The sequence below is a fragment of the Coturnix japonica genome, chromosome 1, assembly GCF_001577835.2.
Source record: "Coturnix japonica isolate 7356 chromosome 1, Coturnix japonica 2.1, whole genome shotgun sequence".
NCBI classification, from domain to species: domain Eukaryota; kingdom Metazoa; phylum Chordata; class Aves; order Galliformes; family Phasianidae; genus Coturnix; species Coturnix japonica.
In genome coordinates, this window is record NC_029516.1 from 113,987,336 (window position 1) to 114,009,625 (window position 22,290).

The window sequence follows — 22,290 nt, forward strand, 5'->3', positions numbered from 1 at the left end:
TGACACAAGGTTGTTTGTATGTGCTCTTTCGTCCGCAAGATTCTGATTGTCTAACATTTGTTTTAGTCTGTAATTTTACTAAGCATTTATTTAAGAAGGGAAGATTTTGTTCTGAAGTATAGCATGTGATATTTAAATGCAGGAGACTATTAAATGGAGTTGCTATACAGTTGAGTCATTCATTTTCAAACAGATTAATGAGATCATTGTACAGATAGGAAAAAAAAAAAATCATGTTCTGCAACTAGGTTTTTAATTCCTTGCTTTGTTTTATTTCTGCTTAGTTTGCTGTGTATTGCTTAATAAGATGAGGATTACTTTTCAGCTTCAATTTTCAACTTAGGGTCAGCAGTTGAATATGAGATGTACAAGAAAAATCAATGCATCTGAGAAATAGAAGGAAAGAACTGTGAAAATTGAAGCATTTTGTTCTTAACTCATCTTCTCAGCTTGCTGGGAGTACTACCTGGCAGTGTAAAGCAAACAAGGTTTGTCTTTTTCTTCCTGGTGCTAGCCAGCTTATTGCTTTTTAATGCCAAATTGCTTGTGTTTCTTCTGATTCAGAATGGTGGTGTGATACATTTGGTGTGTCTTTTATGACTTCCTAGGCTACTCCTAATGTTTTCGCATTAAGTATGATTGGCTGAGAAGTATTTGTAAGCAGTTGTACATGAGCTCTTAATATTTTTCTCCCATATTTGTGCAAAAAATGGGTAAACAGGTTGCTACCCTGTTAAACAGTGCAGACAGGTGTATTGGTTGTCTAGTTTTTCTTATTGCTCAGTGTCTTTTCTGGTTACTGAAAGATGAAGGGGATTGTTCTGGCGGGCAACAGTGCGTGTCTTCTGCACTGTTGTGTGGTCACACAATTATGTAGGTGCAGTAATGTTTCTCATTTGATTTCAGATCAGAACCATCTGCTGATCTTGGGACAAGTAGATTACTAGGTTGAACAGTAAGCATTTGTCAGACTGCAGAGGAAGGTCACTGTATACTGTAGCCATAGGCTCTGCTTTTCTGTCTTCAGTCTGTCTTTTTCATAGTACCTCTATTAAATCTTACCATTCAAATACTGTTGCTTACATCCTAAATATTCAGAAAGTAAGGCAAGGTGCTCATGAATAATTCCAGTATTTTATTTTCCCTATAAAAATACTTTTGCATAACAAAAGATATGGTGATAAGAGAAGTCCATGGTCTCTCTAAATAAATTTCATAAATGCAGCTAATTTCTTTCATTACTTTTGTCTTTTACTGCTGAAGTGATAGTAGGCCTTTAGAGGTACAGAAGGTTAAAAGAATTTTTAAAAAAATAAAAAAAAATGTGTGAAGAAAATTAAAGAATGGTTAACAATAGTAGCTTTGATTCAAAGGACACAATTCATAAAGATAAACAGTCTAGTAGAAATACTACCATTCAGGTTCTTTGCAAAAATGAAATCAAGAGCTGAGAGGACTTTTCTTCCTCTGTTTGGTGTCAAATTAAACGTTATTGACCTTCTTCAGTGCTTTATGATATGGAGAAGACAGGAAGGATTGTATGCTGATATTTTAAAAAAATTAATAATAATAAAAAAAAAATTAAAAAAATTGAAACTATAAACACTTTTCTCTGGCAAAACTCAGCCTGAAGGTTTACTCTTGCCAGAACTCCCTTGGAAATCCAAGAAATCCAAGTAGGTGTGTTCTGCTTGAGTAATGACATGTAAATGCAGAGGTGCCAGCAGCACTTTAATAATGACTGTAGTGTCTTTTGAAAGTACTCTGAAGCTTCCGTTCAAAGACACTCTTAAATAATTAATTTTTTTTTCCCCTCCATTTACATGGAATATGTAATGACATTCCCAAGTACCCGATTTCCTTCCCTTCTTTCCCATTCAAGGAATAAATACAGCATTTTAATTGAGTTGCTGCTTGCTAATTTGTAATGTAAAGTGCCATTGGAAAAGAAAATTGATGGAAGATCAGGTCTAGATAGTTCTTTGTTGTAAACCTCAGTAACCTTTTCTGAATACAAAAGCGACAGCATGAAAGACCTACGTATCTCTGAGGTGATCTTAGAAGTCTGACTTCCTCTTGGTGAGACAATATACTTTCTTATTCCTGGAAGACTGCTGTGTGATCATTTACAGTATCCTGTTTGTGAAGACTGGTAGGTCAACTGGCTGCATGTATTTGTAATCAATTGTTGTTTCTTTTTCTGTTTCTTTGTGTTTGTTGTTTTGTTTTTGTTTTTTTTTTTGCAGATTCTGAACGTATCTATACATTGGTGTTTGAAGAGATATGTGGGCGCTTTGGAAAGACCTTTACTTGGGACATAAAAGCATTAGTAATGGGCAAAAGAGCACTAGAAGGAGCACAGATTGTTCGAGATGCTCTAGATCTTCCAATAACCAAAGAAGAGTTAATAAATGAATGTAAAGTGAAGCAGGAGCAGTTATACCATACAGCTGAATTGATGCCAGGTATGCTTCTCTTTAGTATTTATAAACTGTTTGTGGAATTAGGTAAAAGCTAACAAAAGTAGTTTCAGTTCCATCTTTTATTCTTTTGCAGGTTATATTAAAATCCATTACTTACATGTGGAAGACATTTACCTGTTAAAAGTACTGATGTGTTTTTTGTTTTGTTTTGTTTTGTTTTTCATATTTACTTGAACAGCAGCTTTTTATGTGTTTTAATAGCGGAAGTAAAAAGCAATATAAATATGCCCAAATTCGGTTTTGTAAACTAAGGATTCTTTAGAATCGTTGCTGGCAACTGTGTAACACAATAAGTCATTCTTCTCTGGTCCAATTTTAAGAGCAAGTATACTTTCTGGTGTACAGGCAAATGTATTTGTCCATGTGTGGTTGTTTGTTGTCCTAATTAGAACATTTAAGCCATAGCTTGACATCTGAGTCAGCTGTGTAACAGTGGAAAATGAGGATTTCTGAGGTTATCCTAAGACAGAAAAGTGTAACACCTCTATAAAACATAAGCAAGCTGCCTTGATATGTACGAGAGAATGAATCTCATTTATGATATAAACTCATATGTTATATTCCATTACATTTACATGTGGAATGCTTAGAGAAGAATCCTCATCCATAAAAAGAGAAGCAATACTTAAATCTAGGACTGCTGTTAACTTTTTGTACAAAGAAAAAGTCCTGGAGCAGATATCAATAATTTACGGGGGGAAAAAAGGAAGTGTAGGAGAAATGGAAAAACAAACAAAAATATATGTATAATAAAATTAGGTCACTACATGTCAGTAAAACAGTTTCAGCTTTTGGATGTTTTTTTTTCTTTCAATGTGTACTTGTTTTTTATTTTTTGTTTGTTTTGGTGGTTTTTTTAAAATTTGTTTTTGTGTATTTTCTAGAAATTGCTACAACACATTAATTATTATGTTTTAATTTTTAGATCCTTTTTATATCTAGTCTCTTAAGGCATTAATAGGTTAATTGTTAAAGTATGTGATATGTTAAGACCAAATTAAAATAAACAAGAAGAAAATATGTAATTTGCTTAGGTAACTAAGAACTTGAATCTCTTGCACAGCCAAGTTATCTGTATGTCTCCCTGATCCCTTTTATATGCGGGATTTTTGAAACTGTGACTTTCTCTCATGTAGATCCAACTAAGACTGTAAGCCCAGATAAACTCACTAGGAAAACAAAAATGATGGAGGGATTTGTTTTTCATTTTTTATGTCAACCTTCTGCAGATATCTGTTGCACGACAAAGAAAACAACTTAGTCTGGGTTTAAAAAATGCTGGATAGATAGATTGGTGGTGGAAGTGTTAGAAATCACAGAGAAGATTCACTTTAATGAAGCAGCACATGTAGTAGATGCCACTGAGTGAATAGCCTGTATTTACTGGGGATTATGTTAATGTCAGTGAAGTAGCTTGAATAGAGATATGGAGAGGTGATGGAATAAATTAGACACAGGAAACACTGAGCTTTGCACTGTTTCTTATTTCAAAAAATGTGTTCTGGGCTTGCTTGTCTATTATAGATGAATCAAGCAAAATTCTTACTGAGGCAAACTTGTAGACATTTTTATCACTGCCATAATTGCTCAACTGGTTATTCTTTAAGTTCAACTGTGTACATGGGATAATTTTCTTCAGACAGTTCTCTAAAGCAGAATTAATGTTAGCGTAAATACTTGCTGCTTTATGCAGTTGTGAGGATCAAATGTAGCCTTTGTCACCGAAGTAATGGGATTTGTTCTATGTAGCAATATATGGGATACAAGCTGAATTGTCGTGAATTTTAAGAAAACCAGGTTGATGTTAGATATTAATCTAGACAAAAATTGTACCAGCTACTTAGTATTTTTTTTTATTTTTTATTTTTTAATTTAAGTACTAACCTATGCTTCATCTGAGAGAGCTTTTTTAATTGATACCTTTCTCATGTTCTTTTATGTCTTCTGGGAACATTGTTTAATATAAGCCTTGTGGATTTATTCTGCAGCTTTTTAATATTCTTTAATTAAGAACGAACATCATGCAGGTATTGTCTAAGATGTAAAGCAGTGCTGACATGTTAGGTTTACAGTGTTCTCTGACTAAACTGGTGTTTCAGATTGTTATAGGTAAATACAGGAAGGTAAGTTAATTGTGATACATAATAGAGGAGTAAGGTGATTCTGAAATTATGAGCCTCTAACTGGTCAACTTTTAACAGCTATTATGCAGGTGACATTCTACTTTCAATCTATTTTTACAATTTTTGGGCGGAAATAAGATTTGAATTTTGATTGATAAAGAACACTGCTGAATGTACTATTTATGCATCGTTTATTTATTAATGGCATATTTATTAATGCAATGAATTATTTCCAGCAGTGGTAAGTCTGTTAATTCCCAAATCAAGTAATTGATAGTTATGTCGCTGATGGTTAGGGATAGTATGGAAATTTTTCCTGACAGTCTGTATCAGAGCCATGCCTCTGTATAAAAGCTTTCAGAGATGCTAGTATTTGAAGGTGTAGATTGCAAGATTTCAATATGGCTAAGCTGACTGGCAAGCCTCAATGTATCAGACTCTAGTAATATATGAAACTCTAGACAAGTAGAGTCTTACTCTATGAAGAGAAGAGAATTTATGGGTGTACAGTTAACACAAACCCAGAATATATGCACAGCCAGAAAAATCTACTTCTACGTTACACTTCTGTTGGTAGCTACTATTGCCATGTCAAAGTTAAGAAATTAATGCCACTCTTTCATACCTGTCTCCTTTTTTTTTGGTTCAGCATCATTACAAAGCACAGATGCTTGAGGATTGTGTGGTGGTGTGCTTTTTTTTTCCAGAATTTTTCCCTTCCTGGGTCATCTTTGTGATAACTGCGATTTCTTCCTTTGCAGTTCCTTTTCAGCCAGTCTAGAATGTGAAGTGGAAACCATCTTCCTGTTCAGTTATGTTTGACTGTATCTTGTAGACTGGAGTAGGTATTTTCAAAGCTTAGTTTTTGTACTGAATAGAGTGAATTAAAAATTACAAGAAGAGAAGTAGTAGAAGTTCCATTGAGAATTTATTCTAGAGCTTTTTTTTTTTTTTTGCTTTTTTTTTTTTTTTTTTAAATTTAAATCTTAACAGATCTATTCAACCAGCAGTCTAGTTTAGTTTGCTTAGCTATTGTTTCCTTGATTACCATCTGTTCCCTTTACAGTTAAACAGACTTTCTACCATGTTTCTTTTCCTTGCTATTATTGTTTTAATTGTAAAAAGCTGTGGTGAGTCCATACTAAATTCATTGAACCTGTAACTCTGAAACATGTATCAATTAACTAGTACGCATTGCGAGTGATCTTGTCTGTTTGACTGATTTCAAATATTCGGCCTCTTCAGTAAGTCCTGAAGAGCTGCAACCCCAAAATGCTTTTACTAGGAAGTCATAAATACAGTTGGCAGAGGTTTCAGGTAAAATTTAGCAGGGCTTTTTCTTTTTTATTTCTTTTCCATGGGCTTACCTGTGTCAGAATGTCTAGACTATGACAAAATTATTGACTTGATATACAAGGAGACCCTGTGCCTCTAGAAGAATCTTTGGTGCTCTTTAGAGAGAAATAAGATGAGAAGATATAATTCTTCATTAAAACCAATTATTTTTCCAGATTAAGAGTAGGTTATTAGTTTCCATCTCTACTTCTGAAACTCAGTGTAAAGATAATGTATCATTACAAATTTTTAAAAAAAAATGTCTCAGAACAAAAAAGAAACAGGTGGATATGAGAGAAATATTTCCACAGTCTCATGAGATTCATGGCAATCACACCAAGTGTTGGTTAGCTCCACCCCCATCACTCTATCACCATCATAGCAGCAAGGCTGAATTCACCTGAGGATAGAGAATGTGCAGGTAATGAATGGCACTGTTCTAATGGGCTTGGAACTGTTTTAGCACATAAAAATATTTTAAAATCAATTTGTGACTTAGGTGAACAGTCAGCTTCTTACTGTTCTTGGTAAGATTTATTTTCTCTTTAGGTACTTTTTATGTTTTGTTGCTGTTGAGGTTTTTACTGTAAATTGCTTTTAAAATCTTAAAGGATTATTATTGAATTGGCTAAAAATCCAATCAACTTGACAAAGCCCTGAGTGGCAGTGTTAGCTTTTCTTTGATTAAAAAGAGCAATGAAATCTTGAAAAGCTTCGATTTGGATCTGATGTTACATTTAGCACAGTAACTGTAAATGATTTTGTAAAGGAAGAGTAGTCTTTCTAGACAGAAACTATATTTATTTTTAAGATTTATATTTGTTCACAACTGGCCATAAATCATACAAGACAAGTATAATGCATGTACATAGTTAATTTAAACACATGAAGCAGTTCTTCTTTAGCCATTTTCTCATAAGTAAATGTTTTCTTTCTAATACCCACTGAAACCTCACAGATTACTACTTCTGTGTAATCACTTGTAGACTTGAGTATGTGTCTCTGAAGTGCCTAGTTTTTTGTGACCAAGAGGACAGGTGTCCTCTGCACTCATGCTGTTAGTGTGAGTTGAAAGCTGTCTCTGGCACAGTGAATGAGGAGCAACACTATGATATATTTGAAGAACTTCTTGGAGTGCTGAAAATCAGTAAGAAGAGAGTGGTTGTATTTGCGCTTATAATTTGCTGACAAGTTATGTGAAGGAAGCACATGGTGACCTGTATTTCTCCAACAAAAATTGCAGTGCACAGAGCAAAAATCCGTTAATCAAGATTGTTCTCAAAAAAAAAAAACAAACCAGTCTTTAGCCATGTTGTTTCTTCCACAAAATATGCTACATCTCAGCTACAAGACTTTTCAAGCATAGTTATATTAGCATTGACTACATAGTGTAAACTCCAGAATTACAGGGAACTGCATAACAGTTAAACTGTTAATTGGATATCATTAGTATACTGATGGCACAGAGATGAATAAGAGGGTATATAGTTATGTTCATGAGAGAATTTGTCACTAACAAAGCCATTGTTTATTTGAGACCTAATTTAATTTAGTTAGGTTTTGGGTGTTAAAAGTGTGTTATTAATTTTCACATCATAATGAATTTGAGTATAAAATGTGATATAAAACTAAAGAAGTGAGCAGTGGGCTTCAGTAAGGTCAAAGACCCTCATAGAGAAACCACTGAAGCATGTGTTGGATGAGCAGACAGTGAGGTAGACTAAAAAGGCTGGGTGGACAACCTGCATCAGAGGGTAGTGGTTAGTGATGGGAATTCTAGTTGGAGGCCAGTAAGTTAGCAAAGTACCTCAGGGGTGAATAGTGGGTCCAGTCCTGCATTAATGATCTGGATGTTGGGATGGAGTGCACCTGCATTAAATTTGCAGATGACACAAAACTGGGAAGACTAGTATTCTTATCTGCATATACAGCCAAAATAGCCTGTATGTCCAGAAAAATGATTCTTTCCCTTTGCTTAGCATCGGTGATGCTGTGTGTTGAGTTCTGAGGCCCCTAGTACAAAGCAAGACATGGACGTACTGGAAAGACCTCAGAGCCACCAAGGCAATCAAGGGGCTGGACAATTTCCCTTTTAGGAGAGGCTGAGCTAGGGCTGTGCAGCCTGGAGAACAGAAGGGGGAGGGGGTGGGGGGTGGAATCTAAGTTCCTGAACTTTTGCATTACATGTTTGTATTGGTCACTGAAAAGGAAAGTGTGACAATTAGCCAAAGGGTTTTGTTGTTCAAAATAAGTCTTTAGTTTCTTAGCTGATTCAGTGTGTTAGACACAGTGATTTCAACTGAATAAGAAAGTGAAGAGCATGTTGGTATATGGGTCAGGGAATGGTTGTTTTTTCTTGTTTTTGTTTTTGGGGTTTTTTTGTTTGTTTGTTTTTGTTGTTTTTTTGTTTTTTTAATTATGTTGTAAAAAAGGTGTTTCTTGAAGATATATCTGTAATATATCAAGACTAATAACTTCTTCCTGTTGGTTTAGGTTTTACTTGTATTTGTTTTTCCACAGAACTTTCTAACTTCGTTGACATCTGTGATTTATCTGTCTTTAAACAGGATGATGTTTAAAGTTGATCCTTCTTCTTTTCAGCTTACATACTTGAATTTAGTGTACTGTAATACATATTTTTCTTTCCAGTAGTCATTGTTGTGTAACTATTACACCAGAAATATAATAAGTTTCTGTGTCTTTTTTAAAATTTAAAGGGATAGAAGAAATAACATTATTTATATTTTTGATTATTTAAAATGAAAAGAGTATGTTTGGAAATAAATCATAATATTACAAGATGTTTGTTCCTGATTTAATTACATGAAGAAATTCTGCTTTGTGACCTGGGTTTGTAATTGTGTATGTACCACATCAGAAAAGTCCTCTGTAACTAATGCTGTAAAATGCAAAGAACCTTGTTTCTTTTGATCCAGTAGGAGGAACTGAGGATGGTGCCAAGAAGCCTAACACATAGGTCTCTCCGTGGTAGATGGGTGTTGATACTGTATGTTAGCTACTAGTGAGTGAGTGCACGGGAGTGTACTTCATATTTTTTTCTAATCCATCTTGCTGTTTTTACGCATATAATTTTAAAATGATTTTTTTAATATATTTTTATTAAAGTACATTTTCTGAGTAATGTAAATCTTTGCTCCATGGAGGTGTTAGGTACAGCTCTCTTATAGGTAGGAAAGTCAAAAAGTGAAGGTAAATACACACACATTTATGGACTGAAATCATGAACCTGTGCTGAGAGAATATAAGAGGGAACCCTGAGTAAATAACCTTTCAGCAACAGCACTTTTCAGTGGCTGGCTACCTCCAGTAAAAATGTAGAGTAAACATATACTAGCAGATGCACTGAAGCTTTGATGCAGCAGGGCTGAAGATAATTAGCAATCTGAAAAATGGTACCCTGTGTTCAGAATGCTGCTATGAAGAAACATTGAAGCCTTTTAATCGGAGATTCAAAACTTGCACTGAATGAAAAGCATATTTCCTTCTTACAGCGGCTGCTGTATTTTCACCATTCTTGGCATTAACCTTCACTAGAATGTTGGAGCAGATTAAAATTTCTGTCTGTTGTGGTCAAGGTGTTCATTATTCAGGGTTCACATCAACAATAGATAAAGCTCTGGTATTAACACCTGTGATTGACAGCTCCACTTTCCTATCCAATTGCTTTATCTAGTAATTGTAAAAGAGATACTCAGCACTCTTAGGTGCTGGTTTAAGCCAGTTGGATGCCTGCTTCAGAAATTGTCAGTCAGTGAGAAGAGCATATTTCTTTGATATTTTTTCTTTTTTTCCAAGAACATAACTCTAGATATGTTTGAAATAATGTTTATAAAGTTGAGGACAGTACATTGAGTAGGCTTCTTCTGGGCATATAGATGCAATGTCTTTGGAGTTATTTTCAGCATCTTTTGAGTAAATCATCATTTGATGACAGAATCGTTTACTTAGAGGAATATTTCTTGATGGAGCAGGAACATTTCCAGATGTAGCAAGAAATCTCTTTTATGCTAACCAGTCAGAATAGGTTGTTGAATTCAATTAGACAGCATTTTTGAAATATTGCTAAACATGTTGTAAATAAGCAAAAATTTTAATGCATATAACTTCAAAAATGTATATATAAATATAGAATAAATTGTATGTATCTGTTTGTCTTGCAGGGGTCAGTAAACTGATTCAGCATTTACACAAACACAACATACCCATAGGTGTTGCCACTAGCTCAGCTAAAGGGCCATTTCAGATGAAAACATCCAGACACAAAGACATCTTCAGTCTTTTTCATCATATTGTGCTGGGAGATGACCCTGAGGTGAAATCTGGCAAGCCAGCTCCTGATATATTTCTAGTTTGTGCAAAAAGATTTCAACCTCCTGCTCCTCCAGAGAAGGTAAGGAGGGGAAGGAACAAATTACCTGAATAATTTGATAATATTGGTAAATATTTAGGTTAGGATTTAAAACAAACATTTGAAATATCAGCAGTGTCTTTTTTGTTTTGCTTTTTTTCCCAGTGGTGCTTATATTGTTTAGGTAACTGGTTGTTCAAACGTGTTTCCTTCTCTTGCATTATAATACTTGTAATGCAGATTACTCTGATTTACTACATGCTACCATGCATAGGGGAAGTAAGGTGATTTTTCTCTCTGTATAAATCTTCAATTATAACTTCACTACTGAAAGTTAAGGAAGAGTTATTTAAACATGGATCAGCTCACTTTTCACACCTTCCTTGCTGATTTACCTAAACATTGAAGATACTTCTTGATTAAGAGGGGTATATATTTTTTCTAATCCATTTCTTTCTTTTTGCTTTCTAAATCTATGAGATCATATTTCTTGTTTTCTGATTTAATACTTGTAAGTTTGAGTTATCTTTCTTTAGAAGCAATATTTAGTTTCTTCTTTGTATAACTTCAAAAACTGGATTCTGAAATAGAAATCTGTAGGGAGATAAATTGGTAGTGAGAGTATGTGTTCACTTTTATTTCAAATAAAATTGTCATTCTCATGAAAATATTTTTTTTTCACTTCTTGTCTATCCTGAGTGAATAAATTCTGATGTTTTGGAGTTTCATTACTGCAGAAAATGCATTGTGTTCTAATTTTTAAGGAACAGCTTTAAGTGTTTTAGACTGTAATTATTGATTTCTTGTTAGGATTGTTGAGGGAAAAAAAAATAAAAATTGTTTATGCAAAGACAGAATACAAAAGACTGAAGAATCATATCATTTCTTATAAGTTTTCACCCACAGTCCAGTTGGTATTTGTGTTGTCTGGGAATGCAAAGTGAAATAAGTTGCAATGAATGTGTCATAATATGAACAGTGTTTACTGAAATTTGCTTTTCCACTTTTCATTCTGAATATGTGCATCAACTTTATTTCAAAAAGATATCCCAATCTACTTGACCATTTGAACTGAAATTGTTTAGTCTGGAGAAGAGAAGGCTGAGAGGAGACCTTATTGCTCTCTTCAACTACTTGAGAGGAGGTTGTAGTTAGGTTTGATAGGTCTCTTCTCCTACGTAACTGGTAGTAAGAAGAGATGTAGTGGCCTTAATTTGTGCCAGGGGACGTTCAGGTTGAATATTAGGAAAAAATTCTTCTCAAAAAGAATCATAATGCATTGGAACAGACTTCCTGTGGAGTCACAATCATTGGAGGTTTTCAAGAAGAGGGTAGATGTGGTACTGAGGGGCATCGTTTAATGGGCATGATGGTGATAGGTTAACAGCTGGACTAAATAATATTAGAATCATTAAGACTGGAAATAACCTCTGTTTCTATAAGCAGTCAGAAGTCTCATGAAGAATCAGTGTGTTCTAACAAAAAAGTTCCAAATTACTTAAATCTCTCTTAATTTAAAAGTGTATTTCCTAGCATTTTCCTCCAATTCAAATTAATTAACTGATCTAACAGTTATGAATAATCCCTGTGTTGGATCTAGTAAGAGTGCATTAAAAATTTTCAGACTGATTAAATGGCATTAGAAGTTGAGGTTCTCCGAGGACTTCTTATGTCACAGAAAAGAGAAGCTCAAAGTGAAATTTCTGGAGATGCTTTTTCTTACAAAAGATATGATAAAGAGTAATATAAATTCAGGACATTGTGACTGTGGTTCAGTATTAGTCTATATTGTACAAGAAAACAGATAAATTAGAAGGCTGGTATAGCACTTAATGTTACTTTCATTACTGTGAGCTTCTGTAAAAAGAATATGAAAATGAAGTTTCATTTATTATGCCTTTTTTCTTTCTTCTTTGTTTCCCTTTATTGAACCATTTCTATTGTGTGTATATATTATCTTTCATGTATTTCAATCACTATGCTTTTCAGTTAAGGAGTTATTTTGTTTGTATTATTTTTGTTATTTTTTATGTATATCTGGAAGTTGAATTTATTAACAGTACTCTAAATAAGACAGAATAATTACGAAGGCATGAACAGTCATTTTAGGCGATGCACTGAGCTGTAAATTAGAATCCCTGCTGTTGAAATAATATATTTTAGTCATCATGTCTGCCCCTTTTCCATTTCGTAAATAAATTGACATATACTTTTTCCTGAGTGTTTACAATTCACAAATCAGCTGTTTTATTTTAGAGGTAACAAAAGCATTGAAAGAAAAATACATAGATATTTTTCAGTGTAGTTCAAACATTCACAAATTGTTGTCTTCAGCCTTTGCTGTAGTCTGTTTTTTAAATAGGCCTACATTACTTTTTTTTTTTTTTTTTTTTTTTTTTCAGCCAGAACACACCTTCAGATATATATTCATGCTGTATAATGTAAGCATACAACTTTTTGGATGGCCTGGGCTCCATTGAATGAAGAGAGATTATTTTGAACCAGTGTTTCAGTTGTTTGGCTGGACTGGTTGCTAGGGGAAGAACCACTAATATGTTGGTGTTGTGGCAAGGCATAGGGCACATTACCAGCTGTCCCACATATTGGGCATGCCTGTTATAATTCATTTTGACATACCCACGTTCTTCTGTCCTGTCTTCTTGGAATCTCAGTTTTTACCAATTTTTTTAGCATATTGCTATATACTTGCTTTTTCCAGTGGAATAACATGTGGCCATCATGGCCTTAGTAAATGTGACTTTGAAAGCATTAGGCTTCAGTAAGTTGCACAAGTAAGTAATGTTTGTAGTATATTACCATTGTTCTAGATGTGCTGTGTGTGTTGTGAAGCAAATATATCTTGTGCAAGGAGCCACTTGCAAAGTGAAGAGAGAAAAATGTTCTAATATTCTTCTTAAATTGTGGTACTTTTTTAGCTGGAAGGCAGGTTGTTTTTTTGTTTGTTTGTTTGTTTGTTCAGTTTTCTGAAGTCACTTGTCCTATACTGGTCATTGGTGAGTTTGGATAAAGCTATTATAGATTGGAGCCAGTAAATAATATCCTGTGTTTTGCTCTTTCTCAGTGTCTCTATTATCCTTGCTGCATATTCCTTATGAAACAGAAAGGACCCTTCCTTGTTAGCATTGTGGTTGTGTGATGGGGACACTAACTCCTGGGAGATGGCAGGTCTGCTGAGTAACTGGCTCAGGGCTGTGAATCCACTCCTCCCTACATGAGATTTTGGAATCAGTCCTTTGTATATGCTCAAACAACAAAAGTAGAGTTTGTTCGCTTGACAGGTACGGCAGATTTTACTGTTAACTTATGATGAGTGAGTGGGAAATGAATGAAATATGTCACAACATTTGTGTATCCAGATTATTTCAGTTGTTCCATGTGGAAACTAAAATCTGAGAAAGTCTATCAGGACATTTCCACCTGTCTGCCTTCTAGCTAAGATGATGTGCCAAACATATTAGGAGACTCCCTTTCTTGCTCTGTACTTTCTTAAGAAGTTAGGATTTTTATTTTTTACTGTGTGTCCAAAATTGCTCAATCTGAACAGGTTGTATCTACTTCTCAGGAATTAAATATCTCTTCTGGATACTTATTTGCAAAGCATAACTGGAAAAGTCATCCCCGGTCACTCCTAAACCATCAAGAAATATTGACTCCATAGACACTGTAGCAGAAATCTGGGACCATCATTTCTCTTCTAAAGCTAACTTGAGGAGAAGGTTGCCCTTACCTTAGACACTGAATGGAATATTTCCTAATAATAACAATAATAAATCAGAAAAATAGCCTCCTGGTCACTGTTTAAACAGACAATTCAGTCTTCCAGTTCTTGTTTCCCTAGAGAATGACCCACTTACAAAAGGATATACCAAGTGTTGTTTTCACCAGAGTGTGCCTGACCACAACTTTTTTTTTTTCTGAATTCATAAAACTCTGATTGTTCTTGCTTTGCACTATGTCTGAAGACTTATTTGCAGACTACATTTGAGCAAGTTTTAATTAAATTATTTAGGATGTGTTGCTGGCATAGCTCTTGAATTTTAATGATTATGGGACAGTGCAAAATAATCAAGAGCATATCTTTAATATTTTCATTTGTTTTTGTTATTATTATTTTTCCACATTGGAGAAGCTGTTGTTCTCAGAATTTAGTGGAATAAACTATGAATAAATTATACCTTTGAACATATTCTCAAGCACTGTAAAAATCAAATATGTCTAGGGTTTGGTGGCTAGAACTAGAAGTGCGTAGACACAAAAATCATCTTTTCACTTTTACCTTGTAATGGGCTATTGCATGTTTCTTAGCTTAGCTATGAAGCATGTAGCATGAACTTAGCCTTCAAGGCATCATGGATTACCAGTGAAGGAGATGCAAGAGGAGCAACTAAATGCTAGCTGAAAAAGTATTATTAATAGAAATCATATATATGCAACTGCATCATGATTCACTAATGAAAGATTCTCCATTAAAACTTATTCCTTTCTTGTTCTATTATTTCTTTTATGCTTGTATAGATAGGTTTGTTTTTTGTTAGATTTCCAGTAACCTTCCAGAAAATGGCCATCATCCCATTCTCAGGCAGATCTACTGAAATAATCTGTTTTCTTTTACATTCACAAACTATGACACCAAGTGTGTAGAACTTTTTTAGTACTGTACTTAAAATGTACTGCATACAGTCACCATTCATATTAATTTATTATCAGGCTTATGCCTGATTGTATAGTATTATACAAGAAGAATTTTAGTATAATAGTTCTGTGTTTCCAGAAATAAACTGGGGGATCTCAAAGACTTTTTTAGAAACAAGTTAGAATTTTCTTTCTGTCTTTCAGGTTAGAGTGGGCAAAGGCATCAAGTAGAAACTAGTCTATCTGATTCAAATTCCTTTTCCTAAAAAAAAGTTATGTTAAAAGGGCAAGCTAATACTTTTTTTTTATTTAAAGGAATTCAGTCTTTGAAATAATGAAACAGAGATTTTTGTATTATTGTCTTGCTATCTTGTTACTATGTATTTCATTGTCAACGTAGAGAAAACTACCAAATCTCTCATTGACTGGTATAGGAAATGAAGTACTGGGAGGTGCACAAATGACATAATCTCCATAGGATTTCTAAAATAAACTTAGCGTATGTCCTGAAAAAAAAACCAACCCTTTTTCTCTCCCAGTTCCTCATGCAGATTTTTTGTTTGTTTGTTTAAACCGTGCTAATACTGCCCTAATGGAAATTAATTCTAAACTGATGCCTGTTAATCAACAGAAGGCCAGTTTTCAGCTAAACTGATCATCTTGTCTACAGATTATATTGTCAGAAGGAATACAGTTTATGTATAAATGACATAGTTAATCTTCTAGTCGTGTTCCAACTTGGGATAGAAAGATATCAGCACTCTAGTGGAATATACTATTTTTGTGCAGTGGGCAATCTGTTGTCTGAATCTTGCACCTTCCTTTATTTCTAAATAGTGTAAGCATGCATTTGCATCTCCCGGGCTATATGGTAAAGTCTATGGTGCTGAACCTCAGCTTCCAGCTTCAAAGGTGTAATGGTAGTTATATAAAGAATGCTAGATATCTCACTACAGCTTACATTGTAAGACATTTAAAGATCTGCTATGTACATGCACCTTTTTACTTATTTCATAATAGACCTTTGTACTGTGAATATAAAATTAAGTCTATTTGGAAATTGTGGGGGTTTTTGTTGTAGCTTGTGTTGCTGGGTGTTTTTGAGGGAGGGGCATTTTTTTGTTGTTTTTTGTTTTTCCAATTATCATGCTCTCAGTTCATGTGGTTAATTTTTATTTTTCCTTCCTCTTCTCCTAAGGCATGTGTGCTCATATATGCATGTATTCATACAAATATACCCTCCCCCACGCTGGCAGTCTTTATTATGTATTTGTGGAAGAGAAATGAGATGTTGCATGGCTTGAAAGTAATTTAGTTCTTAAGTGTTCCAGACATTGCCCTTGTTACTGCGCTGCATGTTTATTTATGGCTGCATTTGTCTTATGGAGATGAAAAACGTCATTGAAATTCCATACAGAAAATAACCTGGTCAAGGTTTACTTTCACTTTATGTATCTGATTGCAAGAAGAAACAGAGATTATAATTGGCTCTTAGTCTTTGGGGTACCCTACTTGGGGGGAGGGTGGCAGGAATATATTTTTTTTCTTGCATTTGTCTCGATAATGTATCAAGCAGCTGCTAAGGGACTTGATGAAATGTGATGCAGAATAATAAATTATGTTCTGCAGCCTTTTATGCTTCTACGTGAGGTGAGTGTGTAAGCATAAAGAGTCTAGTATACCTCCAAATTCTTAAAGCATTATATTCAGATCAGCAGGTCACACAAGATGCATTACTAATTGTTTTAGGGAAATAATTATGGATATTGTCATAATAGTAAGAATGCATATTAAGTATTAAAAAAAAAAGATATTGCTGATATTGCTCAGAGTTATCTTTCTCTTTCAAGACTGAGCTTTTTTTTTTTTTTTTTGAGATGCCAAAGAAAAAGTAAAAAATCATTAAATAGTTAACTTTCAGTTAAGAAGAATTTTCAATAAAAATGTTTTTGAATGTCTTCTACATTACAGAAAGCATGAAGAAATTCTCTTTCAAAAAGATCTAGTACACTAATCCTCTTTGTATCTCAGGTTACATTTGTAATCACCCCAGAGTATATTGTAAGTGCTTTTTCAGTTGTGGAACAAAGAATGTAGACTAAAACAAGGAATTGCACTGTTAGCATTTTTTCTTTTTGGTAGCTTGTCTTACAGTTATTATCATGGGAAGATCTCTGGAAAACCTTAAAGGACTGAAGTTTAAGTGATTGTTGTTCTATTGCACTAAAGCAGGAGAAGGGTTTAATTATTTGCTTCTCTTGTTTTTTAAGTTACTTTATAAAGGTGCAATTCAGAGATTATTAGGTGATATTTTTTAGCAGGATTCTGCTTATTCTATTCTGTGGAAGTCTGTCGTTTTTGGCATGTCTACAGAAAACCTACTTACAGGACCATCAGTTAACACTTGCAAATTATTTATAGTTTAAACAGGACAAAGCATTTGCTCAGGCTGATTGCTATATAACAAATAAGTGTACTCAAATGATGATTTCAAAATATACTCCACCAAGGAATGTTTGGGATTTTTTTAAATTATTACTGTGATAGATCATTGTTATTGTAATTTGTTCCTTGTAACATGCGAAATATCTGAAGCAGCAGGTTTATCAGCTAAAAATACGCGCTTAACACTTCCATTCCATCATCTCTTTATTTTGAATAGTAGCATGATTCAATGTCAGTACCTAAGTAGTCCAAGATAACCTTCATTCAGATTAAGTAGTTTTGTTTTGAAGTAGAAAACAACTCAAATTAGTGTTAAAAAATACTTTCATCCTATTCCACCAAGAGTAGTTATTTCTTGTGAGAATAGTGCTGAACATAAGAATTGCAGTTCATGCTCAGATTCAGTGTTCATTTTACAGTTCAGCATCTCTGATGGCAGCTAATGTTATAGTCATAGAAATCCTTTTTAGCTGGAGAATATTAACTATATTCCAATATTCCTATGCTAAATAATTGAAAACTGTTTTTAAGCAAAACAGAAAAAGTACTTTTAGTAAACATTTTACTTTATTCTCCTGATATTGCGGACAACCAGAGACAATATATTCCGAAAACCTTTTCTTTTCTGAATTTCTCACATTTTAACTACCTTGAAATGATCTTTTTTGCATTATGAGTTACGAAGGTGTGAAGTTATACTTACAAACATCCATCCTTATTTCTTGCTCTTCAAGTAAAACACTTTTTAGACTGTTCAGATTTTTAACATCCAAATAGATTTTCTTTTGTTTTTCTTGTGTGTGTATTTTCTTTCCCATACACATTTCATTTCATTTCTTCACACTCTTCCTATCAAAAGAGTTTCAATACAGAGTAATGTCTATGGCACAGAGTACATAGAATGCTCAAGAGAAGTGTATTATATATGTACATAGGTCGCTCTGAAAATAATGCCTACTATTTATTTCCATGGAAACTAAAATAGATACATAGAGCACAATGAAACTATTTAAAAGAGCAAATTCTCAGCTACAAAGCATTAGTTTTCAATGTAGTCACCATAATTTTTTGCCACTGATGAACAAGAGCCTGCATGCTGTGCTTATAAAAATCTGCATGGCCATCCAGAATGTGTCTCGTCTTTCATATTCCTGTTGCCTCTGCTGAAATGCACTACCAACCATGCTCACATCCACTGTTTGGATTCCTTTAACACTCAGCAAATGTCAGTGCGTGTCAACAGGTGCAATTTTTTCTATATGGAGGAGTTCAGTGATGCACCTTCACTTTGGATGCACTTCCATGTCAGACACCATTTAGCCAGAATTCCCCTCTAATGCCGTTTGTCAAACAGCAACAGAATATTGTTAGGAAGGTTCTGTTTCTACTGCAATGCCACCAACATCTGCCTCTGATATTATGGGCCTATATAATAAAATAAGAGGCCTTGTACACTATCACCCATATTATTTAATTTCTTCTTTTGTATCAACTCATGTAGTTTTTTGTCAAGCTAAGGTGTTTCATTGAGCTGTCCACACTTGTGTCTAAAACTTAAATTTTATGTATCAAGTTCTGCATATAACTTATTTTCCATATAATATGTATTACATAAACTTGTTGACCATTTTACTTCATTTATTATTTGACTATTCAGTATAAGTATCTTACTGATATTTTTCATCCTAGCTAACCCACATAACTTTGTGTTATGGTAGACTTTATTAAATATATAGGCATAGTTGTCCATCATTCTCTGGGAAGTAGATTTATTTCAAAATGAATCTACATTTACTTTCTAAAATAGTAGCATTTGATAGTTGTTGGGGTTTTTTTTGTTTGTTTGTTTGGTTGGTTGGTTTTTTTGTTTTTTTTTTTTTAATATTAGAAATATTAATATCCTTCATTGTGAAGTTGATTCAGAGCCTTGAGGTATTGCTCACTAGCTGAGCAGATGAGATTTCATCCATTACTGAAATTGTGTTTTATAGAAAATATTTGCTTCTGTTAGGAAATTGTCCTTTTTCTCCTGAACAGATGTCCAGTCGTAGCAATCTGTTCTGTTGCTGTCTGTAGAACGTATTTGGATACTGTTACTTTAGACTAAGGAGCAGAAAAATTAGAGATTTCAACCCATTGTCCTGAGCCTCAGAGATCTTACAGATTAAAAACAAAAAATTACCAGGGGTATAAAGCATAATAGCTTATGGCATATCTTATTGTGTTCCACTTTCAATAATGCAGTTTTCCAATCTGAAGGTCAAATAGAACCTTTTATTTGATGACAAATGATAGAGTACATTACACAGAATGCACTTGCAACTTTAAAATTAGCTATGACTTATTCTTTGTAGATTGTTTTGAGTTGCAAATTTTTAATTTTTCAGTGAGGAAGTTTTCATTATGAAGGTATATTTTTCATTAAGTTTCAGCAAAAAATGCATCCAGGTTTTTTAAATGCTTCCTTGAGAAGATAATTTTATAATGATTATAATAACCTGATAAATTACAATCTGATAGTTTCTATGAAGAGTTAAATTTTACGGAACACATGTTTGGAAGTCTGAGAGTCCTACAGTCAGGTATTCTAGGATTCAGGAATAATGTATAACTCTACTATAGTATAAATAGTCTTGGAATGCTCCAAGTTTCATGATATTTTTGTGCCACGGCTGCTCACCATCTACATCATAATGATCCTTAACTACAAATTAACCTGTGAGGGGGTGGGTGGGAAAGAAATCAAATTCATGAAATGGGATGATAGGCATGGAGTCTAATCTTGGCAAGTGACAGAGTGCTGTTACATATATAACCATGTAAAACTATAAGAAGTCAATACATACCTTATAGAAGCTACTAATTCCTCACCACATTGATTGGCATTTGTTTATTGCTGTGGGTGTTTATAGTGAATGATTTTTCCAAGTTCCTATTTTGAAGGACCAGCAGGTGTTGTCCCTCAGTTTTCCTCAGGCTTCATTAGTTGACAGTAGAGGTCATTTTTTATAGAGTTAAGAAATGAATCAATCAGCTCTGCATTAGCTTTCAGGTCTATTCTCTAGTCCAGCAAGGATGGAAAGTGATATAAGACAAATTTCAGTTAATAGCTCAGTGATACAAAGCGAAGGGAGAAAAGAATGTACCGATGATTCCTGAAAGAGTGTATTTGTAAAGATACTGCTGAAAAAAAGATGAAGAATATATGCTTGGAAATGGTACAAGCAACAAAGAAGTCAGCCTAATATAAGACATGCAACTGAAAGTAGGTGAAAGATATAAAGAACGTAATTAGGAGAAAGGATAGAAGGTTCCTAGGGAGTAGAAGGAAATAAAAGCAAGATGTACAGTAATTGTTGGTAAGATAATGTAGGGCCTTGAAGGTGAAAATGACAACTTATGTTTGTTACTACATTAAGTAATTTATATTCTATATAGCTTCATTGTAAATTACGACGAGTTAATAATGTGTAGTAGCCCATTTCTCCTTAATGATATTCCCAACATTTTTTAGGGAGTGTAGATGAAGAGTCAGGAAACAATAGGCAAGTTAATGATATATATGCTGATACAGCAAAAGCATTTTTTCTCAGGAGCAATGGTAGATGATGTGACAGCTAATATTACAGCAAAATCTCTTCAACATTTGGGATGTTACACTTCTAAATTTAACATCTCATGAAGATAGTGGAAAGAAGATTCAGCTGCAAATGTGTACTTTGACATGTCTCTCAAAGCAGAAAGGTTTTCTTTAGAAATACAGATGTCGGAGTTTTATTTCTATTCTGCTTTTCCTTAGCTAGTAATTCAAAGGCATTTGGACTGTTTACTACTGTCCCTTTCTCTTGTCACTTGCTTTTATTTGTTTTTGTTTTTCATATCATCCTAACAGTCAATTGAAGATCAAGTATGCTTGAAAAATATTGGTTGATTTTGAGTAAGGTTGTGGAATGCTTTTACTGATTCTTTGTTGAAATCCCAATTTTATGTCATTTACAGCTCTTCTTTACAGCTACAGCATTAGTATATGACAGCCTTAAATTTTCTTATGATGATTAATATTCAGTGGAATAACTATCTTCTTGTTTCTTTTTATTGTTTTTGGTGGAGGGGTTGATTTTTGTTTTAATGTTAAAATATTAAGAAAGGATGAATAAAATGTTCCTTAAGTCTATTATTAAAAAATAAAAAAATAAAATGTCAACAGCAAAAAAAAAAAAAAAAGACCACAACAAAACAAACAAAAAATCCTATCTGTTCAGCATAGTCAGCGTAGTTTCTTTCAAATTTTCATATGCATCCATTCTTCACAGGAGCAGTTCAGTCTTACCAGCTTTCATGCAATTTTTAGAAAGTATGTGGATTGAGTCCTTAGCTTCTTGACTTACTGTTGAGTGTGCGATCTGGCTTTGTATAAAGTGATTACTAGTAAGAGCTTCGGGCTCAATGTCAGTCCAAGGATGAAGAAATCCATCACAGAATGCTGTATTTTAATAAAAGGATTTCAGTTACTCTGCAGTATAGAGACATAATAATGCCTGTGACTTGCTATGCTGTATTGCTTTAGGATCAAACCGAACATTGGAATAATAGCATGGAAAAGAAAGGAAAAATAGAGTATCTGATTTGGGTGTCTCTTTTTCTCCTGTTGAGTGCTATATGTAGTTTCGTGTATGTTATGATAGCTCTGAGTTATACAGACCTGTGGAAAACTACTTGAATTCCCAGTCTTGCATGTTAGGGATTAAGCAGCATATATTACAGAAACTTGGATAGAACTGGATTGAGCATAAAGAAGATCTACCACAGGATGCGGTCATTCAGTCATCTGATTAAATTTCATCTAACCACAAAAAGAGCACAGAGATGCAAAGAAAGGTGG

General features: G+C 33.9%; 2 protein-coding genes and 1 long non-coding RNA gene across 9 annotated transcripts in view; 2 read left to right on the forward strand and 1 right to left on the reverse strand.

Moving 5' to 3' along the window:
- The window catches only part of LOC107306151 (rho GTPase-activating protein 32-like), a 670,538-nt gene that overhangs the window by 366,575 nt on the left and 281,673 nt on the right, over positions 1–22,290 (reverse strand). The window lies entirely within an intron of this gene.
- LOC116652501 overlaps positions 1–22,290 on the forward strand; it is a 659,218-nt gene that overhangs the window by 363,298 nt on the left and 273,630 nt on the right. The window lies entirely within an intron of this gene.
- PUDP (pseudouridine 5'-phosphatase) overlaps positions 1–22,290 on the forward strand; it is a 60,240-nt gene that overhangs the window by 22,412 nt on the left and 15,538 nt on the right. Inside the window, exons 2-3 of the mRNA XM_015848975.2 lie at positions 2,247–2,465; positions 10,123–10,352. Coding sequence (XP_015704461.1) covers positions 2,247–2,465; positions 10,123–10,352 — 449 coding nt within the window. The remainder of the gene's footprint in view (positions 1–2,246; positions 2,466–10,122; positions 10,353–22,290) is intronic.